Raw genomic sequence first — 26,897 nt, forward strand, 5'->3', positions numbered from 1 at the left:
TATTTAACCCTTGGACTACTTCTTATGTTTCCTCCCTTTTGGCCCAATGTTATTATATTAAATTATATTGTTGAGCTGAACTGGATAATAAGAGAATGTACAGTGTACGATGAACAAGTAGCTATAGAGAGTCTGTTTTCCTACTCTGGGTCCTGCTGCAATGCAACCATTGTTTATAAAAGGCTTGCAACACTGATGAGCGGTCAGGACATCACACAGTCCTTATAGAAAAAATTAGTCATGAGTAATGTATATAAGAAGATCAAGATCAAGATCAAGCCACCACCGATGCAATGGGCCACTGACTTAACCTGTTCCCATAGTTTGGAACTGGAGTTATTTAATTGTAATTCACGATCGTGTGTATGTATATAATTTTATGTAGCTACTATTCTGTTACAATTCTTTGCGTGTCCATTAAAAGAATATACCATGCATAGTTTAACAGGTATGCATTTGCCATAATCAATTTGTACATGCTGTTTTAACCTAAGATCAAACTGTATTTCTGTTGTGTGTAAAAGGAATGATATATATAGAATCGTTGACACTTTTTAAAAGGACATGCATAATTATAGCTAGGTTGCAAGCATACCATAGTTATGGTATGCATCAGGACCTCATTAACAAGGCCACCTCAAATGGTAGGTCACATGTGTACTAGCTAAGTGCCAAACAAAACTATAGGGGGTGTGTGCTATTCCACTTCAAATGCATGACATCACACATGATCGGCTCATGCAAATTAATAAGCAGTGACTTGGAAGTGCTAATCCTGCGGATCATGATTTACGTATATTATACGTACAAGAACCAATATTGATGTCCTGACTTATGCCTGAATCAGTATTTTAGAAGTGGTTGAAATATCATAGTATCTTAACAGCACTGCATGAGCTGGTCCTCTTTCAGGCATTAGACTCCTGACAGCTCTAGATCAAGTGGCTAGCTGGCGATATAGCCTCCCCTAAGCAGTCAATGCTTCCAACATAGCTACTCTGCGCACGAACCAGTGTAGGCTACTCTCAGCCAGTATCATGCTGTATGTGTGTACACAATAATAGCAGTAATGACAAATGACATTCAATCAGTTTGCATGGAAGACAATTAGCTAGCCACCGCTCAGTTAAACAGACAAGGCTTTGCTGAATTGCTGAAGATAAGCTGGTTTGACTCAGTCCTCCCAGCTCAGCAGATTTACTAGTAGCTTTCCCTCACTGAGTCACAAGGCTTTAGCTAGCTTGGCTCACTAGCTTACTGCATACAATATGTACCATAGGAATAATTCCTTATGATGTGACTTCCTCGTGGTGCAAGCATTAGCAGTTGTGTTTATCGCAGGAGGTCAGATCACGGACCAAGTTCGATTCCCAGCTGTGGCTATTTTAGTTGAACTTTTTTTATTTCATCCTGCAGCTACCAACTTTGCATTTAAATAGCTCTTAAATTTGCTTGCTTTCCGAGCGTGTTGCTAGTGTCTAGTGTCGAGGCAAGCCGGCTGTGAAAGCAGTCAGTGTGGTGCTGGCAGGGTTCAAACCCTGGCTAGGAACAGCCAGCCTCCTCCCCTAACTCCTCAAAAAGTACACAAGACAATGAACTAGTGGTGAAGTTTCACTATAATTCCTCTCATTATTGAAGGTCTTTGAAGCAGTGGAGAGTGACTCCTGCACACTCTTTTTAGTTAGCTTTTTCACACTAGTGAGTTGCTGAGTTTTTTTTTTTTCTCAAGCTGATTAGAAGAACTAGACTACTAGTTAACCGACTTCTCTTTCTTGCCATGTACCATGATGCAAAGTATTATTTTATTATAGCTTAATGTTTTTTTAGTATCAATACTGAATCCCATATGTACGAAAGCTGCAACGGCTATCAAACGGTACGGTCGTACCGTTTAGACCTTACCGTTTAAGTAGGAATCCATGTGAAATTTTCGCGCGCCGCCCAAATCGCGCCTTTAAAAATCATCCTAGAGATATCTTACAAGACGAAAATTACCTTTACGGAATAGTGCTAGTCCATATAATACATAAAATGCAACAAAACGCTAACAGGTGGCCGGATACAGAATTTTAAAAATCGCCAAAACTTTGAATTTTAGACTGACTGCCTGACTGCCTGATCACAGTCGCAAGCCTAGAGGCCAAACGAAGCAGTGCACGGCAACCATTTTACGCAACACTAGCAAACTCACCAGTGGGATGTGCCTTTTGGGGTTCCGACGAGTGTGTGCCCTCTGCGCCTTGTCTTTTCTTTTATCTTCAATCAGGCTGCTTGTCTTCTTCTTCATCCAACGAAACCATATCGGGGCGTTAATTTTCCGCATCAACATTTAAGCAGCATAATAGACGCCACAAGATTATTTAAGGCGCTTAGACTACGCTACTGTACAGAGGAATAGATTATATTCCTTACTGATATAATCTATGACGGAGGGTACTCTATGGAGGTACTGGTACTAGCTAGATAGCTTCACGATTGGTCACAAGACCACGCCCATTCTTCATTCTACGCATTATCGATCTACTGATTGAAACCACAATGACACACCCCTTTTGCACTAGCTGTATTTCAGTGATTACACACCTTCAATTTGGAAGGCTGACTCGACATACTCTATAATCGATTGAAACCACGCCCCTTTTTGGGCAAGCGCACATCTTGCAGGCTGCCTCGAGATACTCTAACACAGCAGTCATCCTAATAGAACAGTCACATGTTTATAGCTAGCTGTATGCTTTAACAAAAAAACTAAACAAACCAGTAGACTATATTAAAATTGTAAATTTAAAAATAAAGTAGGAATCCAAGCAATAAAAAGTAGCGAAACAAGAGAAGAACGATGGTAGCCATTACAGCATAGCTCGGTGGGAAATTCCTGCTTTGGCATTGAACACAAAATAATGGCTATATCATGCCAAAGTAGGGATTTCCCACCGAGCTATGTTGTAATGGCTACCATCGTTCTTGTCTTGTTTCGCTACTTTTTATTGCTTGGATTCCTACTTTATTTTTAAATTTATAATTTTAATATACTAGTGTATGGTTCATTTTGTTACTATAGGCCACTCATACGTAACTTGTGCAATGGCAATGCAATCTTCAGGCATTCGGTGTAATGAATACTCTGATATAACCTGTAGCATGACAGGGTGTGGTTTGTGCCCAAATACCCTGTTTTCGCAGGCCCTGTCACCAACATGCACCTCTTCTCAGTTTAGAATTAGCTATAGACTCACAGAATTGTAGACTGAGGACAAACACATTGAGCACAGACAAAGCTACACAACACTGACACAATAACTATTACAACTGTAGTAAAATAACACTCAAGCCACTGAGATGTCGACCACACTGTAGCCTGGTGCTGAAAGAAGTGCTGACTATAATATGTATGAATAAAATAAAAATGTCTCCAAACCATGTCCAGCATTGTTTAATGTTTACGACCAGTCTATTGGTGGCTGAAGCAAAATTTAATACCCTCACCAGACCAAAATAATAATTTCTTACAGGACTGGTATATACATGTACTCTGGTTGCTATAATGACTATTGCTACCACTGGTTACCGTATTATAGTGTCACTAATGGCCCACTTAGCATGTTTCCAATTGAAACAAAAAGGTAATTAAACAAAAGTGCTACCAAAAAGTCCAGAAAAGTGTAAAAAAATAAAATAAGTAAAGAAAAAAGTGCTACCAAAATGTGTTGAAAATGTCAAAAAAATAAAATAATTAAACAGAAAAAGGTGCTACCAAACTGTCCAGAAAACGTAAAAAGAATATCACTAATGAGTGCCATTTCACATTGGGAAATTGGCCCAATCCTGATTGCCCCCCCAGCTGCGCATGGGCTTGGTCATGGATGCAGGTGACGGCCGGTGGGGCACCACATGGCCCACACGTGGACTTGGTCATCAGCTTTGCTGATAACTTGGCCTAGCTGGCCTGCCAGGGGGGGGCTGTTGGGATGGGGGAGGGGGCTGGCTGCTCCTGGTCCAGGGATTGGGCCCCTGATGCCAGCACCACCCGCAGGGTTTCCCAAGTGGTCTCCTTCAACCACTCTGGTCCATCAGCTAGGCACTGCTATTTAAATACATAAAAATTGAAGTTAAAGAAAACAACTTTTTAAATGTTCCCCACTGTGGATCTGTACCATGGACCTCCAGGTGAGTAGCCCAATGCAGTAACCATTGAACAATTTGGCCCACAATTATAATGCACACCAATTAGTATATCTCTATCCTACTTGCTCTATACAGTTGTGTTATATTAAAGACTGAGACATTAATTTTGCATTATACTAAAGGGATAAATAAATTTTTTTTAATGCTAAACAATCATAATTATTAGTGTGAAGTATGAACAAGTTAAGAAGAGTTATTAATATACCTATGGAGAGTGAGTGTACTCATCGCAGGGTGATGCTTGTACCATTATGCTAAACTCTGCATGGTATAACTTTATTCTGAATTTATCTGAATGTATTCAGTTTGTACATTCAGATAAAGCAACTCAACCTTGTTGTGAAATTGCACTCAATTCTTTCTGCTAGAAGAAGTGGATGAGTTTATCAGACCATGTAGTGTGTGAGACATCAATTATTAACTTACAAATGGGATGATTTGTTCAGATGATGGAATGATTGAAACTGAGCATTTATATAGACAATGATACATGTTATTTAATTGAAGCAAAGAACCATGTTCTTGATTTAATTATAATAGGTTATGTTTTTAGAAGATAGAAATACTTGTAAACAAAGGGATGTCACAGAATGCAATAGATTAATTACAGTAGAATCTGGACTATCCCAACAGTAGGGGTGATTGTTCTATTAAGGTATTTGTCAACAGGCGTATGTTCTATTACAGTAGTTCAACAGAGCTCTGTATATAAATCAATGGGCTTCATTTATGCAAACAAATTCACCTATCTGAACATTCTTTTGATTCAGCTTGGATAATGTCCTGCTGTACTAATAATTATTAACTTGTTACTATGAATAGTCTGCAATGTATTAGACAATAAAATAATTGACCATATATCTGGAACGATTCATTTCAAGCTGAAAATTTTAAACAAAAAATAGAGAAATACTCAGTTTCTCATTTTACCTATAAAAGAATTGACCAATGTGCCAAAAAAGATGGCTTTCCAAAATTGGGTCACGTTGACATTTTACTGCCATCAGTATTTGCATGTGAAGAGACTTGCAAAAATAGGCAGGTGGGCACATACTATTTATCACACAAGTCATCTCTTGGACTAAAACATTTGCATTCTGTTATTTATATCATGAAGCCAATTGAATTATAGTTACCAAATTGCATGGTCACATGCTGTACTATTGCAGGCCTAGTCATATTTACACTAAAACTGTTTAACAGGAAATTAGTTGCAGGACCTTTTTTGTAAAAAGAGATCGGCAAATAGACATGGATGTAGAAGTTTGATGTACAGTAGATTTTAACAAATACATATAACCAAGAATAAGTGATGCAGCTCTAATTGGTTAAACATAAATATTTGACCAACACATGCAAACATACACACATACTACTACAAAATGGTTAAATGATAGGGTTCGGCAAAGTTCATATGCAACTTTCAACGTTGAAATCATCAATGAATCACTGAAAAAAAAAACGCATGATAAAACAGCACTATTCAACATATTGTGCACATGCTTCTGATAAGTGCAATAAATAATGTCACGGGTATCAGAGCAGGTGCAACAAGCAAGGAAGGGGCCTTATAGTCTTCATCCAAAATATAAAATTGTAATGGACACTATGGGAGATGAAAAATTGCAAATCACTACCTTAGTTGTACTGCTATTATTATTATTAGAACTTTACAGTGGCAAGTACTGAAAGGCTGACAGCACGAGTATGCATGCACCTTAAATAAGCTATATAATATTCAAGGCAAATGGGTAGCCTCCCCCAATTTCAGATTAGTTGTCTATTGTAACATTTTTTGGTGCTTCTTAGGAACCAAATCTTCACAGCCTTACCACTTTCACCTTCACTGATGCCACTTGCACTTCAGAAGTAAAACTATTCATCAACATGTGCACTAGTTAACAAGGATGGTAGCATTCAGGCCTCCCAACACACTATAGCCAATGAAACTGCTGGTTGATGATGAGCACGAGCCCCACTTGACTAAAACCCAAGTAAATTTAAAGTAAAAATCAAGAATTTACATTTGGGTAGCACAGTTAGGTTAGGATAATAGAATAAAAAGCAGTGAAACAAGTGGGATGTCATCTACACCTGTAGCTATACTGTATTAGTCTAGTACAAATTTTATTCCTACTGCAGCCTGGTAGCAAGTGTAAGAAAAACATTTGGGAATTTTAGGTGAAAAACAGCAGTGAAACAAGGGAGGTTGCTTACACCTGAAGATAAACTAGGGGACATTTACTTTAGTATATAACCACATGATCCCTAACATTTCCCAACTTTTCCTTGCACTTTTTATATTCACATGAATAGGGCTGGGGGATTTGTAAGGACCTAGATTTTGGTATTATATTTTCATAACGTTTGCACACTTCCAGGGGTGGAGAAATGGGAGAGGGGGGGCAACTGCCCCAACTTTAACTGACTGTACAGTATCTTAATACATAGTCATTGCTAGTATAGGAGTATTCTATTCAAGCACACATGTAGCTACCACTAAAAATACTCTCTCATTTACTCGCACAGTATTCAAATTTCAAAATTTCCCTGTGGGGGATACTGCTAGTATTGGCATGCTTTGCATGCTAGACTAGTGTACTTTTCTTCACAATCACTAAGGTACCAGTTTTATGCTCTATGTTACACATGGGGTCACTGAAGAAGCTGTTTTCTAACAAGTACATGTTAAACAGCAAGCCTGTATCCTTTACGCTTGGCCAAAGGAATCAGTCAGCCTTTCTTGTCATCTATGTAATTCAGTATTGTTTGTGTGTGGTGTAATGCTTGCTACTGTACTGCATGATAAATGTGACCGGATCTGCAAAAGCCTGACATAATGGTGCAGCCTAAATTTACAATATAAAACATTGAATACAATGGGTGAAACAAAAAAAAATTCCATATTTTTTTTGAATATTTTGTAGTGAAGAAAGGACCTAACAATAAAAACCTGGATATCATCTTATTTGCCTACTCAAGAGGAGTTCAAAAATATTTGTTTTGTTGGAGTAGATGCAAGGGATACGGAAGTTATAGGCATTTGTTTATGTCATATCAAAATGATAGTATACAGTCAATCTTTCTTTGCCTTTGTTTGTAGTGAAGAAAGGTGGTACAAGGAAAAACTACCCATTAATTGATCCCCCGGCAAGCATGATGGTGCAAATTACAATTCCTGGTGTCATTCTCCCTGTAAGTTACAACCGTTTCAGTAAGCACCTATAATTTATTTTCCCTATACTTGCTGTACAAATCAATTTTTCTGTTGTTGCTTCTTTGTAGGGCTGTAACTTCCAAAGTTATTGCCATATCAGGCTTAAACTTACCAGAGCATGCATTTGGCTAAGTAGATTATAAATATTTAATAAACAGGAATTCGAAAAATGCGCGATTGTGTCGGGTTTCGTAGATCTGGTCACAAATAATTTACTTTATTCTCTGGAACACCAGGCATGCCTGGAGGCATCTGCTGCATTTGCTGCATTGGGATCTGCTGTCCTATAGGTGGCATCTGCTGCATCTGAGGTTGTTGCTGCTGTTGAGGCATTTGTTGAATTTGCTGCTGAGGAGCACTTGACTGCATTCCTGGCATTCCTGGTTGTTGCGGCATCCCAGGTTGTTGAGGAGTTCCAGGCTGCTGCGGCATGCCAGGTTGTTGTTGCTGTTGTGGCATTCCTACAGTTTGCTGTTGTTGCTGTTGGGCTGGCTGTTGCTGCTGGTAAGGATAACTGTACCCTAACTGACGATAATACTCAGCCCATTGAGCGGAATAGTCCTGTGTTGTACTGGTAGCTGTGGCACCCTGCTGTTGTTGTGGCTGTTGACCAGTCGCCTGACCTGCAGCTACAAGACAATACAAATCAAAACAAGCATTTGGTAACAATATACCTGCAGCAGCAGCTTGTGCAGCATAGTACTGTTGGTAGTAAGCAGCCCATGCAGCAGCATCTAAAAAAATATGATACTCTACTAACAATTTGGCCACAACCTAACAACACTTGGATTTTAAAATTGGCCTTGGAAATTTCTATTTAAAAATGCTCTTATGACAAGAAATACACTGTATTCTGATATTTAATTTTGCTCTGACATCTATGTAAATACTTGTCACACATGATGGAGGTCAATGTTACACTATATGAAATACTAAATATTAATGACGTGTTGTCATTTTGTCTACTAATACAAAATTAGCAAAGTAATCTGGATATTGAATAACCAAAAGGAAATGAAATATGTCTTATGCTACAATGTTGACATTTTGTCAAACAATTTGCTATTTGTTTAGAAATTGGATGTTATTGCTCCATAAGATAGACAGAGCACGTGATCCATTTAGTACAGTACCACGCACATATTGGTTTTGTGAGAGGTCAGGACTAATTCTACACAATTCAAGCACTTCTTAATTAACAGAAGACACCATCTTTAGTCCATAGTCATTCTATGTCTTGGACAACCAAATCTAATTTTTTCCAGTTGCATTTGAGGTAAGAAATGAGTTGTACATCACATGAGTCACAATAATCACAGTACAATAATAGCAGAAAACAATGGGTGGAACTCAGTGGAAATTTAGATATCACCTTACATAAACTTCAAGGAAGGCTATTGGAATTCTACACAAAAAAAAAAAACTCACTGTTTTCACATGCTAAACAGATGCTTTTTCAAAAAGCTTATTTTCTTGAAGCTTAAATAAACTGCTATCTAAAGATCCGTTGAGCCCTAGTGAATCTCATTGTTTGCTAATTACAACTAGTGAGACTGGTATGAAATCACACACAGTTACAAAAAAACAGCAGCATACAACACATGTCTTAACCTCCTGTACTTATTCACAAACACTCCACCATAATGTCACTGTTCTATTACAATACCTCATTTTGTCATTAGCTTAGAATAGCTTTAGCAGTGATCTACCAACTGATGTTCAACTTGCAACCAGTTTATTCTATGAGGCATGACAATATGAACTTTTACCATATTCATTCTAACTCGTGTTTGGATTTTTGGCTATGCATATACTGTTAAATATAAGTTTCATGTCCCTGCCCACATTGCTGTTTTTCGCATATATATATATATATATATATAAAACATATAAAATAAAAACAGTAAATCATTTTTCCATGGACATTACGATATACAAGAATGCGCAAGAAGGAAATAAAGTGCTCACCATTAATAGACCAAGTATTACACTGCTTCCATGTGATAGGAAGATGACATGTTGTCTAGTGATTGCATGCATACATACATGCACCATGACATTAACACAAACTAAAAAACAAACTGAAATTAGCTGACAAAGTAAGCACTAATTCAATATGCAGTCTGGTTTATATATGACTTCATTAGTTTGCTTAAACACATGATGACCTTACTTTCTTAAAAACATAGCTACACCTTGCAAAATTTTAATGTCATTGATAAAGTGAATATGACCATATATAGAATGCTCATAACTGCATGAGTTAATATCAAACACACACACACACACACACACTTAACACAATCAGATATAATTTAGGCAGATAAACAGCCCAGCAAGCATCCAAGCAGTTAAATGCTTCTAAGTAGTAACAAATCCATTTTCACACAATTAAATACAATTCTGACATATAAGCAGCCAGCAAACAGCCAAATACAGCGCCTGTAGTTAAACAAAAATATTTTAACTGCTTCAAAGAAGCAGCAACAAACCCATGGTGGGTTAATTTTAAAGTGTTTGCAAAACAGGAAAACCTAAATTTCGAAACCAAAAAAATTCAAAAAGAACAATATCAAAGAATGAACATGCAGCCACCCATGACAATTAACAAGTATTTAACAAGTTGCAGCAGCTGTAAAAGCTCCATTGATGTCATATGTCACGTATGGTGACAACCACCTGTTTGGATGGCTGATGATATTTCAAACCAGGTTGAATAGGATGATATTTCAAACCAGGTTGAATAGGATTATATCCATATGACAGTATCATAGCTTGGTTGTATATAATTTCTTAAGGTGGCGCTGAACCGATTAAGGGCAGCCACACAAAGTTAATTGTACAGCATGTTTGTGGTAATGTGGGAACAAATGTGGAAATTCATAGACCACAGTGAAGCACCTCAGTGGACTAACAGAACAAGCTCTGTCAGACCACCCAGCTACTTTTGTTGATACAACTAATGTTATTCACGCTTTAAAACTGTTAGCTTGTCACAATTCTGGTTAATTCACTGGGAACAGTACCAGCTGCCATCTCCTGATTATTGTTATAGACTGCACCCTGAATAGACACATCGTCTCCTTTCTCACTAAATAACTTCAAAATTATGCACCACAGACCATCAAAATTTGGTATAGGCATTGGGTAATACTCTACAACAGTACGCTTCGAATTTTCGCGATTCGGGTTTGATGGAGTTGTTAACCAATGTTGTAGCCCACAGGTGTGTGTTTTCACTACTTTCCATGTTGTTATCAGTGAAAAGGAAAGGGTAGAATTGTTCTACAAGGTGAGAAATGGTTGGAACCGAAGTGGCTTAGCGCTAGGTTGTTCATTGACGAAACTATTTAAAAAATTGGGTTAAAACTTGAGTTTTATAGGCGAAAAATGAAGGCGTGTTATTTCACGAAACATTGTATGCTAGACTAAAGTATCACAGGTTATCACAACAGCTTTTAAGGCGTAGATTAAGTTGTACACTAGTGAGGTTTTGGGCCACCCTAAAATAGCTCAATAAGCGCGTGGTTTGAAACAAATTGTTTTGTGCAGCTGGACTTAATCGGTTCAGCGTCACCTTAAAGCTAATAATAGTGGCCACACTGACTTTTCTTCTAATATCCACAATGTTTAATTAACCTTTGGCCCCTAAGTTAATAATAAGAGTGTTGTGTTAAATGCGAACGCCATTATAGTGGCTCTTGTTACACGCATACATTCAAACGCACATATCTCTTAAACGAAACATCCTATAACAGAACTAAAATATTCAGAATAGGCGAATGCTGGTTGCAGTCAACTGTGGGAATCTATCTTTAAGCAACAGAAGGTCTCAAAAAATTGCAATAACTAAAAACAAAAACTCTTTTTACAATTGCTGTTATATTCATATTCACTTTATACAGAGGAACCTCAGTTATCCAAACCCCTTGGGACCAGAGGTGGTCTATAAGTCTGAATTGTCTGTATCTCTGAAACTGTGTATAAATAGCCTTAAAATAGCAAAATCAATTTTTTTAAACAAAAAAATCTGTATTTTCAATTACCCTAATAGAACAGTCACTACTCTAATAGAGCAGTAATTTCCATAGTTTGGTTAACCGAGAATCCGGATAAGTAGGGTCCGGATAACTGAGGTTCCACTGTACATTAGCCACTGCCTCTCAATGCTGATAAAAGTTTATCAAGGTACGATGACAATGTTATACGGGTACATGTTGTACAATGAATGTGTAATTGTAATGGATGCCTGTGAAGAGCTAGGCTAGCCCAACCTCTCTATATTTGTAGCTACAGTGACATGCAAACTTATTCTGGTGGAAATTGAACGTTTGGAACTCTGTAGGTTTTCTTCTCTGACAGTGTACTCATTCCAAGTGTTTCAACCTGTGTAATGTGTCAAACCACCAAAAAAGTTTAAAAAATATTCGTGAGCAAAAATATACTTTACTTTCATTGGTCGAGGCAACCACAAAATATTCTTACTGTTGAATACTTCCCAGACTACAGCAATTATGACTGGTCAAAGTGGTATGCATAAAGGAACCTGTTAATGTCTAGGTAGCCTTAGCTGTTATTGAGTTATGCTGTTCTAAAGTCATCAGTTAGTCAGTCAGCAGAAATCGCAATAAAATAAATGTTGTAAAACTTTTGTAGTAACCAATTTGAAGCACTTTGGATGAACCGAAAATAATTTTGGGCTTAGTTATACCTAAAAATATTGACAAGGCACCAAGAATGTATTGTGCGGTTGGTTTCTGGTCAACACTTTGTTGTGAAAAGTGTAAACCTCCATTATCCCTAATATACAGTTAAATACTAGAAGCCGGTGAGTTGCAAACCTGAGAGTATACATTTCAACAAATCCAGAGTATTCGTGGTATAAACAATTCGAGCATACTGCATCAAAGAAAGAATGATACCAAACATACTATAAAAATAAATTTTGCATCTTGCCATGCACCTCAACAATCAATTATTATTGAGAACTGAAATGGCGTTTTCCTGTCACACATTGTTACAAAGGAAGAACAGTAAGAGAAGCATCTCTGCAAACAATCCAGTTACTCTTTTAAAAGGGATTGACACCTTGCACACCCACCTTTTAAGTCAAAGAACTTCCCCCTATTTCTTTCATACAGAAACATAATAATAATATCATTATTATGATCAATCGTGATTTTAAAGTGTGGGCTAATAAACTAATATGGTTTAAGTTATCATACAATAAGGATCATAAAGAAATGGTTTTTTTTCAGCCAAAAACATCACCCTAAAACTATTCCTTCATGACAGCTTGTCAGCATTGGTTAGGCACGGCCAAGCCCAGAAATGTCTTCTGACCAACCCCAAACCCTTCCAAAAAGTTTCTATGGAATTTTTAAAGCATTATATTTAACAGAATTTTATTTGACTGACTGACTGACTGACTGACTAACTAACTAACTGATGTCTACAACCAAGGATAACTTGACAATAAAAAGGCTACGGGCTTGATTTCTTCACTGTTTGATGGCACTTCATCCTGAGATGTGCTTTTTCACCAACCGCAGTATGTATAATACACACATCATGGACTTGTCTTTGTCCTCCTTTGTGTTCCAGTTCTTTTTGCTAACAATACAAGGTGTCGATTTCCAATAACGTGATGTGGCTTCCCTGTGGCTGTGTTGGCTATCATCCTTATTGCTTGTATTACCTGTAGCGACTGGATAGATTGCAGAGATGCTTCTCGTACTGTTCTTTGTTTAGCCACCTTCCTTTCCGTTACATAATTGATTATTGGGATGCACATTCTGATGCAAAATTATTTTTATGGCATTCCCAGCACCATTCTTTCAAGAAAAAGTAGTGAAACAAGGCAATAGCTAAATAATAGTTAGACACCAAGACCAAGGGAACTAAGCGATTTAGTAACCCCGATGGACCGAGGCTGTAGCGTCCCGAGCGTAGCAAGGGCGCTACTAAGGGCCAGAGGGGTTACTAAATCGCTTAGTTCCCGTTGGTCGCGGTGTCTAACTTATTTAGACTATGGTTTAAAGTACATACCTTTATAGCCAGAGCATTAGGGTGGGGTGAAAGAGCAATGCAGAACAGCAGAATGGTTTCTTCCTGATGTCCTTACAGCGCCCACAAAAATAATTATTCGACCGGTAACCAGAGTAACGGCTAGAGCTTTAGTAGATACGCCGCTTAGTCTACTATTTCTCCAGAATTATTCGCAGAATATGGAGAAGAATTGTATTACAGTATTATCAAGTACTCCAGTGTACCTATCGTGTTGTAATTATTTTTCACGTACAAAATTGCCTGAGGGCGGGTTATTAAATGAACATGTGTAGGTGACTAAATGAGCATGCCAGGTGACTAAATGAGCATGTCAAGTGACTAAGTGATATAGTAACCCTCTAAATGAGCTGTACCATAGTCTAAAAAGTGATAAACAAGAAAAGTGGACATTTACCGTACGGAGGGAAACTTTGGAGGGGGGAAAGTTTGGAGGGGGGAAAATTTGGCGAATCAAGCAAAATATCACTGTTGGCGAAATAAAATTTGGCAAATTGTCAGCAAAGCACACGCCCTATTTAATTAATTAGATTACTAATTGCTGTGCCTGGCCCTGAAGCGTCTCAGTGGCGCCTGGAGTTAGCTACCAACTAAAAGGTAATACTCGAGGTAATACTATAGACAGTAGATCTACACCCTCTGGAATAGTGAATATCGTACTTAATATGGTAGGACTCGCTTGTCACGCCCGTTTTGAGGTGAAGTTTGAGGATACCATGTGTACAGTAACTAGCTACCTAGTGAGGTAGTTGAGGCAGGCTTGGCTTCATGCCTGGCCCACTATCTCTTGGTCAAATAGAAAATTGATTAATTTGAGGCTTGGTTTGCTATTTTCTTTGCCACCAAAATATTTGGATGGGGAAAATTTGGCGAATTCATGGTCATTCTCCAAATTTTAACGGCGCCAAAGTTTCCCTCCATACGGTAATCCTTAATTCAGTCATGGTCAGAGTGAAGTTTTGGGATTTAATGTCCACTAGTATATCTGCAGGTATAGTAACCTTTCTTGTTTCATCACTTTTTAGGTATTCCCTTCTTTCACTACTTTTTTTCTTCCTTTGTCTCCCTAATCCAACTTAAAATCCCTAATTTTCCTTTTACTTGTAGTTATGATGGCAACATTACCAAGAGAGCGAGGTGGAGCCAAGGTTGAGTATAATAATGAGGATATCATCCAAGTATACGAGACGTAACTATCTTATCTCCCGAAAAAACAGATTACAGATTTCCTTACTATAAATAGAAGCTTAAGTTCTTGTTAATTCGCACAAGATTTTGCCCATAGAGATTTACATTGTAACTACTAGAGATACAATATACACGCTATAAACTATAGTGATAGACAAGCTTATGAAGCAACAGCATCCAGATGTGATTCACCTTTGTCCGGGAATGGTGGAATAGTATTGCATGACACTAAAAAGATTAGTAAACAGCAAAGAATATGAAGTTAGAACAATGGAGCCAGAGGAAGTTGATTCTTCACTGTACACTGCTGGGAATGATGGTTGAACAAAAAAAAAAATCAGACTGTTTCTAGGAATTTGCTTGAACTAACACAATAGTGTAGTGATACTGTGTAAATGAATAACCATTTTAGCAGTTGTAAGTGTTACACTACTAGGTTGTGCCTCAAACAAAACAAAACAAAACAACATAAACCATTTGCAATTGATAGTGTTGTCTGTGTGGCTGTTACAGGATGATGTTATCACTGGGTTATCACTGGGTCATAACTAACATGATTACACTCAGCCTAAGTCAAAAGAATATTTAAGCCTACAATACACGCGTATAATTGTATCTTTGATTTATTTGGGCATCAAAACCATTAGCAAGCTGCTTATCATAATTCCAGGTCCAAATGGTGCTTTGAATGCCCACATTAGACACAAATTTCATAAAACCCAGCTTTGACACACAAATCTTTCCTTAAGGTTATGGGATAGTGAGTGACTGTCAAACAAAAATATTATGTGCCTTGTTGTGTATCAGCTGGTAACAGGATTATTGTTGGGAGAATCATAGCATGCAGACTGGACAGTTACAAGGTACAAGAAAACACAGGTGACAGTACAAGATAACATTGATACAACACACTTAGCAACTGGTGCACCTGTAAGCACATGGGTAGTTTTGCTGACTAATGGCGATATTTCCCTGAACCAAAAATCAGGACTGTCAAACTAGTTGTTAACATTTAGTATAAACAGACTACTACCATATTGGTAATCGGCACAAATGCTCTGGAAACCAATATCACTGCCGATAGTACGCATGGCAAATATGAATGCCATTATTTGCAGCAATGAAAAGCCTTTTTGCTCACTACAAACAAATAGACAGCCTCTCTATACTATTCTGTTACCAGAAGCCATATGACTGCTAGTGCAAGTATTGCTATTTGTGTTCAAAATATTATTATCCAGATATTCTGAAAATGACAGCCACTACACTTTAACAATAAAGAAGGAAAGATATGTGTATAGTAGCTGTCTATCCAGACAGTGGAGCATGTATTAAAATATTTGTGGTGCCTAATTGTCTGGGATGTGTAATAGAGGCCTCACCAACCAAAGTAACCAGGTATAGTTGTGCCTTATAGTTACATCACTTCTGTTATCTCTAAGATATTGAAGTATTATTTACGATACAATAATATCATGATAATTACACTTGAATGATCTTCAGTCAAATTCCAAGTATTCAATGCATAAATAAACATGCTAAGCATAATTAACACCATCATAGATTACTGTTTTCTTGTAAGTGTATTAATTAGGTAATTAATTGCATGGGCAACCAATAAATCTACACAGCTTGTTATAGCCTTGCAACCAAACATTTCATGAATAAGCAAGCCTAAAGAGTTACAAAACAGTTAAATAAACTTGGTAACAGTGTTTCTAGTAATCTTACAGCAATATCGTGATAGCAAGCTATAATTATCATATCATGATAATGAGTTTTTGATCGCAAATTGGTACACCTCTACGAATTACTCCAAGTGCAGAAAAACAACACTGGCCAGCTCTCAAAGGCTTCCCCAACTCACTACTCAAAGCCATGGTGCCAAACTTCTACTAGTGGCTTTCACAGGGTCTGAGAAAAGCTGATTCAGAAACCAGATTCGGGCAGTATGATATTCTATCAGGCCAGTTATCCATATCTGACAAGATATCTATTTGTTTTTGTGTTGTGTAAGAAGCTGGGCTATCTCACATATATAGGTACCTGTACATCAGCGTAGAAGCTTAAATATCTAAAATGTGGCCATATAGGTAGATCAACCAGAGCAGGATAACAAACTCTTATGATATTCAAAGCAGTCAGTACTCCTATTGGAATGCCTATGACATAATTATAGACACAGTACAGTAAATAATAACCTGGAATCACTGATACATAAATTTGGAGGTACACACGTATACATACACACATACACAAGACATGCAAATGAAATTTGTAGCCCTGCCACAAAAACCCTTTAATAGGAACAACAACATGCAACAAGAATGCCAATAGAAAAAAGACCGCTACACACAATGTCATGCTAAAGCTTAATTCATATATATACAGATCATAGTATATGCACGAAATAAATACTCATCATTCTCAAACATTACATGACTTGGTTTGGTAGACGACCTCTGGAGAGGTGGGACTTTCATCAACTGGATTGCTCCCACTTTCTGTGGATCTGGACGTATTCCAGAACTATCGACAAATTGACCCAGAAATCTGACATTGTAGCTTCTTGGAAGACTGGCTTTACCTGACAGAAATTTAAGTCAAATTAATGACAGTTGACATCCCCATGGCAGTTACGTAAGAAAGCAGTAATATTACAAATGCAATAGTACCAAACCATAAGGGCAGTGATGCTAATAAGATCCTAAACAATATTTTAACCACATTTGTGATCAATCCTGTGTCTTGTCTTCAATCACTCACTCACTCAATACTAGTAGCTATCTTCTTTCCTTGATGATGCTGCTCAATACAATGCTAATATATTAGGCAATCAGAACACCAAGAATCAAGGACACGCACATTAAATAATAGCAAAAAACGCACATAACATTATATTAAAAGCCATCACACTATTACACCAGAATTACGTAAAGCATACTTGCAAGACTGTGTTTCATATTGAGTGTATCATGAACCACGATAATGGGTTCATAATAGGGATCGCCCATGTTTTTTTTTTGTTGCAAAACTCCTAATAGAACGCACACCTAAAAACCACCTTGAAAAGCATCCTTAAACTCAAAACAACCTTCTGGTGGTTCTTTGCAATGAGTATAGGTCCACTAATAAGTATCAAGTGAAAAGGAAACAGTATGTGTATTTCAGACAAAATTGAAATATGCCCATTTGTTCATATTATTATTATTCATAATATTATTATTCTTTCACAGGCATAGCAAAGTTTACAAGGAGAATCCTGGGATAAAAAGTAGCAAGGCTTGCTGAATGGATCATTGTGCGTGTCCATGACCTATTTTTGATTTTGTTTTCGGATGGAAACAGCCCAAACCGGGCCATTTCTTCTCGCCAAAATGCCATTAATGCTTGAGAAGCCACACAAGATCTTCCTCAAAGTTAGGGTTTTTGGTGTGCGCTGCTTGTGGCTAATAGAACCGGTCTTTATTTAAACTCAGTATAGGCCAGGAAGCTTAATCTGGGCTGATGACTGTTGCAAGGTGGTTTTCTCTCTCCGTGATTATTGTACGTGAGCGGGTTATCCAGATTAAATACTCTAACAGAGCAGTCATGTAAATACTCTAATAATGCAGTCAAGTTTATAACAACAATCCTCGCACTGAATTTGACATCTATTAAAGGCACCAGTAATGTGAATTGTAGCTCATATTGGGAGACTATCAGTCTGTATGCTCATTGCAATTTAATCAGTTTCATGTTTGTAATGAAACGTTGACGGCATTACTATGCAGAATGCAAAATTACACCATTCACCACAGTCTTTAGTATAAATCAAAGTAATCCATGTTAATTTGTACACATGATATTGCAGTCAATAGCATGAGAAGATATTGCTGAGTAGATGATGTGTTCCAACAACTTGCAGCAAATACTAGTCTATAGTTCGATGGATTAGTACACGGGCCTTTCTTGTATACTGGTGTTACATATGCTCTCTTCCAGTGTGAAGCAAGTTTACCCTGATGTATACTGCAGTCAAGTGTATAACAACAATCCTTGCACTGAATTTGACAGCTATTAAAGGCACCAGTAATGTAAATTGTAGCTCATATTAGGAGACTCTCAGTCTGTATGCACATTGCAATTTGATCAGTTTCATGTGTGTACTGAAATGTTGACGGTGTTACTATGCAGAATGCAAAATTTCACTATTCACAACAGTCTTCTTCATAATCCATTACTGAATTAATAAAAAGTACACAAAACTAGATGAATAAAAAATTGGAGATTTTTAAATGGGAATAGGGATCGCTGAAAAAAGCCACAAAACAAGAAGGGATTTCTGGGGTGGTAATGTAAACCACAAATCCCTATTTTTGACTCTGTCGGTGGTATTGTAAACCACAGATCCCTCACTTCAAAATGACACAGCATGTAAGTAAAGATTTATTATAACAGAGATTCAAAATAAGGATTTGTGGTTTACATTACCACCCCAGCGATCCCTTCTTGTTTTGTGGCTTTTTCCAGCGATCCCTATTCCCATTTTAAAATTTCCAATTTTTTATTCATCTAGTACATAATAACATGCTTCTCATCTTATGCTGACCTTTCTTCCTGACCTACTTCTAAAATGCAAAGTGGAAAATCACGAATCACTTAAAGAACATTAGCTAATGATCCCTTGCTGTAGCTGCATAAGTAGTACAAGCAGAAAGAACTGTTGATATATGTACAAACACCAAAACAGGCAATATGCAAATTTTATGACTACACATACATCTTCTATGAAGTCCTTATCATACACAGAACAGCCAAGACAATAAGCATAATTGATATACATATACACAATCCAAGTCCAGACATAGAAACGCAACATATCAAATAAAGAATATGCTCCAAATCACGCATATAAAATTATCATTGAACAGATACAAAAGTGCCTTAATATAATTAGAGCTGAGCGATAGTAGAAAATTCACTACCACGATAGATATTGAAGTATTATTCACGATACGATAATATCACGATAATATCACGATAATTACACTTTTTGAATGATCTTCAGTCAAATTCCAGGTATTCAATGCATGTTAAGCATAATTAACACCATCATAGATTATTGTTTGTTTGGTTTTCTTGTAAGTGCATCAATTAGGTAATTAATAGGGTAGGCGGCCGATATTTCTACAATTTTTGCTACAGCCTTGCAGCCAAACTTTTCCGTGATAAAGCAAGCCAAGTAGTTATAAAACAGCTAAGCTAGCTTCTCAAGTAGCATTTTTTAGTGGAATTCTAGACCCTTTGTGAAGCATTTGACTAAATGCGTGGGCGGCCGATAAATATACACAGGCTTGGTATAGTCTTACAACCAAACATTTTGCGAATAAACAAGCCTGAAAAGTTACAAAACAGTTAAATAAATTTGGTAGCAATGTTTCTAGTTATCTTACAGCAATATCTCAATAGTAAGCTGTAATTATCATATCGTGATAATGATTTTTTGATCGCGAGTATCGAACTATCGATATTATCGCTCAGCCCTAAATATAATACGAACCTAAATGTTACATAATGCTAGAACAAATGGGTGACAACTCACATCTTGCTTTGACAGCAAACCTACAACACTTTATATATGCGCTTTATAGCAGAATTTACATGTTCACAGTACTGTGATTCAGAATGCAGTACAAACAGCTATATAGTATCAGAAACAAGTAATAAATATTAAAGAAGTCCTGATGCCTGCTAGAACTGAAGGAGTACTTACGTACACACAGGGCTATGATAAACAAACAACTAAAACTACTGACTTAATTTCTACAATGCTGGTGTGTACTCAAGAGTAATTTGGTACACATGGCCATACAGCATACCAAACAAGTTCTGATGCCTGTTAGACCTGAAGGTTATACTTACATACAGCTGTATGTAAAGGCTACGATAATAAAATAACTAATACTACTGTATGTAAAGGCTACGATAATAAAATAACTAATACTACTGACTGAATACCTACAATGCTTCTGTATATCTTAACAATATATATTTTCAAAATCTATATGAAGTGACCTTTAAGGGCATATTTTTTTATTATGCTTTTGATGGTTAGTATTACCCAATAGATTGAGGAGTATGAACATTAAACTAACTGCTGCATGTACAGTATTAAGAGTACAGTGGCACCTCAAATATCTAGACCCTAATCCCATTCAACTGAATGCCTGAGTGGTCCTATTAGAGTACCATACGTACTATGTTATCTAAACTATTGGTATGCTATTTCGAAGTTATGGACTTTCCATTGTCTGAACACTAATGAGGTTCCACAGGGACTCGGATAACTGAGGTTCCACAGGGACTCGGATAACTGAGGTTCCACTGTACACTGTTCAACATCCTGCAACTTCAATTGGTCAAACAGCATACAGTATCTATGTAGCTGCTAGAGACCCTATTCTCAGTTAGTACAAGCATGTATATATAGTAGTGTAAATAGCCAACATACAGTACATAAGCAATCAGACCACAATTAAAGCTACCATACACATATACGCAATCAGAGCACTAATTAACGTATAGAGTATTGCTAAGGTTATGGTATATCTTTAATGGGTAGGTGTGAAACTTACAAAACCTACATTTTACACAAGCTGGGATAAATTATTTCAATAACTATGTTGTTGTAATAAAACAACTATTTGTACTTATTGCAGAAAAAAAACTGGCTGTCAAAACCAGACTAACAAATACATTAAACAACTAAAATATCTAGGTCCTCTGGAAGCGATTTTTGCTTGTGAACATGAATTTTTAGTACTTTCTTAAGGGGAAACAAAATTTTGTGACGGCCTGTATCTGTCACTGGGAAGAAACATGCCACAAATGCTTCTACAGGCATTAATAAATTTAGTATACAGTATCAGTATGCCCCAAAAACGCTCATAGGGCCTACAGCTTTTGCTATATTGTGTGGAAAACATGGTAGTCACAGCTGGAGCATGAACAATTTAAGAGCTGTTCAGGCTGGCGTACCTGCATTGCTACAACAACTTGTAGTGTACCAACTATCCTGTAGCTAACATTTAATTTGTAGGATATCACGTTGTTTTCACAAGTTGTATGTCCTCTAAAAAGCATTAATAGGCATTCAAAATTTTGAATAACTATACCGTAACCTTCGTTATGAAAAAAAATAGTACAGTGAACAAAACAACCAATTTCTCTGAAGCACGACCACTATACTGTATGTGTACCTACCAAGCAACAATGACCACTATACGTACAGATCAGGTGGCACACATGGCAATAATGTTGATGGCAATAAAATCCAAACATATATTAGTAGCAAGTGAATTTCTTCTACTAAACTTCCAACAGCAAATGAAATAAATCTTTTGTACCATAAAACCCACAGCAATTAATATGACAGTCAAGATAAATGTACGATTGCTATATAAAACAAGACACTGATTTTTAAAATCTTACTAGCATCAGTAGCACTTTGAGCCTGTCCTTGTTGTCCCTGTTAAATACACAAACAACAAATTGAACAAGAAGTATCATATCATTACTGCTGTACTTACCTGTGCACCAAACTGTTGGTATGGGTTATAAGCAGCACCCCAGGGATTTTGTGCAGTGCCAGCCACCTGTTGTGGCTGACTATAAGCGGCTTGTTGTCCCTGTTGTTGTTGTTGGTACATTGGCTGACCTGGAGACTGAAAGGCCCTACAAAATTAAGCATAATGTTATTAATAGGTATGGTAGTACCAAGAGTTAATAATTGAGGGAGGGAGAGTGTCTAACACTGATAGGCCTGTGTAAAATGAGCACACCATTTGAATAGCTTCTGTGGTAAAGCAAACCTGGGTATTAGCGGACTTCTTCATAATCATAAATGTGTTGGTTTTTGGATGATTAATAAAATTAGCTGGGCTTAGTTATCGATAGTCACTGCAACGCGCAGGAAATGGAGTGGCTACTCTAACACGTGAAACACTGGGAAGTTGTAACAATGAGGAATCGTCTTCACGGTGGCTGTTCATTGAGACGTCAGTTAACCCTGAAAGAGTGGACCTGCTTACGGATACTGCAAGTGTCGAGGCGATCTTGTAGGCGACAAGGACTGCAAGCAAGCTTCAACTGGAACAGATAGCTGGAAAGTAAGAAAACCATTTTCTCGCTGTTGGACGTGCACTGGACAATTCTGACAAGAAGCTACTAGTTGTAACCCAATGTGTTGGCTTTTATGCCACCACTTCTTGTATTCAAGTTACTGTCCAGGAAGATAGTTAATACAGAGTTCATGTCCTACTGCAAGCATTTGAAGATGGAATGAAACAGAAGTGTGTATCTTCATACAAGTTTTGCCCAGGGATTGAGTGGACCCACTACCATGAACATCATTTCAATGTTATTCTCTTCCATCTCAAGACCGTGCACCGAACAGAGGTGCCTGTAGTCTATGGTATAAGGTCCCAGCTGATGCACCACTATCAGTAAAGAGTAGTCCTGTGGCTTGTGTTCAGCTTGCAAGAGGTTAATTACGTACCTGGATAGGCAATTAAAGCATGCTTCAAGCGAAAGCCCATCAAGAAAGCATAAGAGACAAGCTGCTTCATTAAAAGTCAGACTAACATACATGCCCCCAGCAAGTCAAGTGAAAAGAAAACAGAATGCCACTCTGAAACAGGGTCTTGACAAGAGGAAGCTTGCAAGATATGAGAACACTGAGATCACCTTGTCTGAAGAGCAGCACACACAGATGTGTGATATAATGGATGTCATGGGTCAAGTTGCCGTTGATGAACTACAACGTATTTTTGAAGAAGGTGAAACGCATGGTGTTAGCAATAAGCTCAAGGAAAATTGGACATTGGATAAGAGACATGAGAGATCTGTAAAATAATAGATACGGTAAACAAGTTAAATAACATACCTTTATAAAATTACTTCCATGCTCATTAAAACTTGTCGGGTTTACAATCTTCTTCAGACTCGTGTCCACTTGTTATAAAAAAAGGAAGAAATACCTTGTGGGGAAAGTACATATATCCACGACCTTTTTGATATTTAAAATAATCTGGTATATCAGATTAGTCCTTTGTGTTGACTGCTTGTAAAATGCTGATCTCAATGGACGTCAAATTCTTGTTCTTTGTACTACAGATTTGATCATAGCAACGATGAAGCATTTCACATAGTGCTCCACCACCAAACTGATAGTACATCCCATCTTCTTCAACGACTTCATTACTTGTAGTGCTTGTCTCAACTGTATCACCTTGGCTTGACTGAAAGGATCTAACATGCTCTAACAGAGAATTGTACATGGTAGTTGACAAAGCCATCATCACTGGTCTACTTGCTGGTACTGGAGCCTTATGCTCCTTGCTGAAGTCAATGCCTCAACTTCACTAGCTCAGGATGGTTGTCTTCTACTAAGTTGATGGCACTCAGAGAGTACTATTCTTCCTAAAGAAATGCACTGCAATAGGAGGCCCACTTCACTTTAATAAACTTTAGAATTCTTCTCTTTCTTGCAGTCCGAATGAAGTTGTGTGAACATGTCGAGATGGTAGTCGACCATTTCCAGTAATACAACCCCCACTGTAAGTATTTCGCTTCACATAACTCGTTTGGTAATTCAAAAGGGAGCCATCAAAACACTGTTTGCATAGAGCAGTGACAATTTTTCCTACAAGAACACTCGTGTCCATAATCCTAATGGAGGCTTGCAATGTTTTCCTCATGCTTTTATTCAGAGTCTTTGACTGATGCTTTCTTAGGCTTTGGATCTTCACTCTCCGCTGTAGCATTTCTTTTCTTCACGGTAAAGTTAACCACACCTTTGAACCAATCTATGTGTCTAGCCAGAAGCCATTCATATGGTGCACTCATATTATTAACTCTTGGTAGTACTTAATAGGTAAGAAATCATATGGCTTTGTAATTTGATGAACTTTATAAAAAATTACTAAAAGATCAAGTACAAGCAATATCCAACACATTGATTACAGACATAAACTGCAAGCCTAAGTCAGTGTGTGCAACTGAAGTGATAATTTCCCAAGCTTTATATCAGGAGAAAAATTTGAGTGCAGAACGACTTACAAACAAACATTGTATCACTGAAATATTGCGTTGACTATTGTGACAAAGACAATATTTTTTGGTTGATTGATCTGTTTAGACTACGGCCAAGGGCTGTTCCACCATACTGGAGTGTACACAAAACAATACGACTGAAAACTGTAACTACACACAACAAAAAGTTGATCTTTGCTCCAGGAAGGTTAAGGTAAAGGTTGTACATTCTCAAAAGCAGAAAGATGTTAGCAACTGTGGGGTCTACACCATCGCCCTTACAACAGCTATAACCAATGGAATTAATCTACTAAAGGCCACGACAACTAGATTAGGCAGTATGTTACGTAGCTGCAGTGGAGCTCATATAGTTTTCAAAAATTCAACCATCTCATAACGCTACATTTTACAGAACAGTATTTCAACTTTCAGGTACATCATATTAATGTTGTGAGCTCAACTTTCCTAGTGTATATAATTTTTTTAAAGTTCAATCACAAAGTAATTACATGCTATGTGGGATTGCATATACAGCAGTTTTTTTGTAATCTTGCCATTTGTAATACGCATACAGTGTACATGTATACTTAACTGTCACAATTGAATTTAAACAAATCAGGGCTGAAGATTACTGTTGCAGAATTGTGATAACACAACTGTGCATCATTGAAAGGCTCACCAGAAATACATCACAGTTTTTATACAGCTTGTACAACAACTGGTTCAAAATTCGCACATACATATTTCAAAACAGCAAGATTACCAAAAAACCCGCTGTGAAGGCAAAGTTGAACAACATATCAATGGTTTCATCCACCTTAGTCCAAACAAATGGGTTCACTAATTCAAAAGTGAAAGCTCCCAAGTATGGTAGGTATTTATAAGAGTTTTCTTTGTGTATGTGTTGCTGGCATTCATGTCTATGTATTGTAAATAGCTAGTCTCACATGGCCATACCTGCATGTATTCCAGTGCAAGGGCTTATTATTTAGAGAACATAAGCACCCTTTCTGACAATTTCTAATTATTAATTCCTTGTATTAAAAAAGTGTAGGTATTAATAGCTGGTTGGTACTAATAGGAAACTACAATGATTGATATACTCGAGTTTGCCTTTTCATACAGTTCTACACTATAGTGGAAATTATACAAAAGCCAGCTTGGAACAACAAGAATAAGTGAATAGCATATGCAGATAACAGCAAAGAAGTTCCAAAATAAATTACCCTTGAGGTTGCTGGCTTGCAAAGCTCATTCCACCACCAACAATTCCACTCTAAAATGGAGACAACATAGTAAGTCATTATCTCTCACAAACAAACATAAAACACACACACACACACAAACATAACACACACACACGCAAAAACACACATGTACTACATAAAGTAACAACTTTAAACAAGCTGTAGGACCAAGTGTCCTACAGACTTTCAGCACTTGTGCTATAAAAGTCTTAATAAATAAAATAAATAACTCAATACATACAAAAAGGACATACCCCTGGTGCCATATCACATTTTTGCCAAACCAAATTTTGAGCGGCTTGAACAGCTTGTGGAGCTCCTGCAATGATTATCATATTCATTCAAAAGTATGTAGCTAAGTTAGTGTAGCTAATGGCAGTATCTGTATTGAGTGTTCAGTGTTGAGTAGGTACAACGCAGCAGCCAAGCTACAAAACAAGGGTATGGCCCCCAAAAAATCCAGGGTGAAAAAAGTTGTGAAATCTACACAAGAAATGATGTAAATTTGAACCTTTTTAATCACTACAACATTGACATCACTGCTTGGCCATCATCTTTCATTTCATAACTTTTTCACCTCAACTTTTTAGATGGCTGCACCCTTCTTTTACAGCATAGCCGTTGTGGCATAGATATGTTATCACATCACAATTCAAGGTATTAGTACTATATACACCAAAACAAAGAAGGTCATTACCTCTAATATTAAATATCTTCTCATTAGGGTTCATGTCTGGCCCTCTATCCAGCTCGATATGACAACCAGACTGAACTTGAAGTTGTCTAATTGTCTCACCACCTTGATAGAGCATACAATATATGTACTGATAATACGTACACCCACACATAGGGACTTAATGTATTAAATGCATTATATAAGACATGTGGTTAAAATTACATCACAAATAAATAATTAAGGA

At 37.3% G+C, this 26,897-nt stretch overlaps 1 protein-coding gene across 4 annotated transcripts in view; it reads right to left on the reverse strand.

Annotated features, from left to right (window-relative positions):
• Positions 1-5,504: 5,504 nt before the first annotated feature.
• Positions 5,505-26,897, reverse strand: part of LOC136266236 (far upstream element-binding protein 3-like) — a 63,744-nt gene continuing 42,351 nt past the window's right edge. For 3 of the 4 annotated variants that reach the window (XM_066061245.1, XM_066061244.1, XM_066061243.1), the window contains 8 exons: positions 26,675-26,776; positions 26,232-26,296; positions 25,957-26,006; positions 22,228-22,372; positions 22,130-22,166; positions 8,077-8,136; positions 7,619-8,031; positions 5,505-5,634 (listed from right to left, as the gene is read on the reverse strand). In XM_066061245.1, coding sequence (XP_065917317.1) covers positions 5,632-5,634; positions 7,619-8,031; positions 8,077-8,136; positions 22,130-22,166; positions 22,228-22,372; positions 25,957-26,006; positions 26,232-26,296; positions 26,675-26,776 — 875 coding nt within the window. In that variant the 3' untranslated portion in view covers positions 5,505-5,631. Of the gene's footprint in view, positions 5,635-7,618; positions 8,032-8,076; positions 8,137-19,165; positions 19,332-22,129; positions 22,167-22,227; positions 22,373-25,956; positions 26,007-26,231; positions 26,297-26,674; positions 26,777-26,897 lie in introns of those variants that run through there. The other variant, XM_066061246.1, reaches the window with a different exon arrangement.

This window comes from Dysidea avara, chromosome 9, assembly GCF_963678975.1.
Source record: "Dysidea avara chromosome 9, odDysAvar1.4, whole genome shotgun sequence".
NCBI classification, from domain to species: Eukaryota; Metazoa; Porifera; class Demospongiae; order Dictyoceratida; family Dysideidae; genus Dysidea; species Dysidea avara.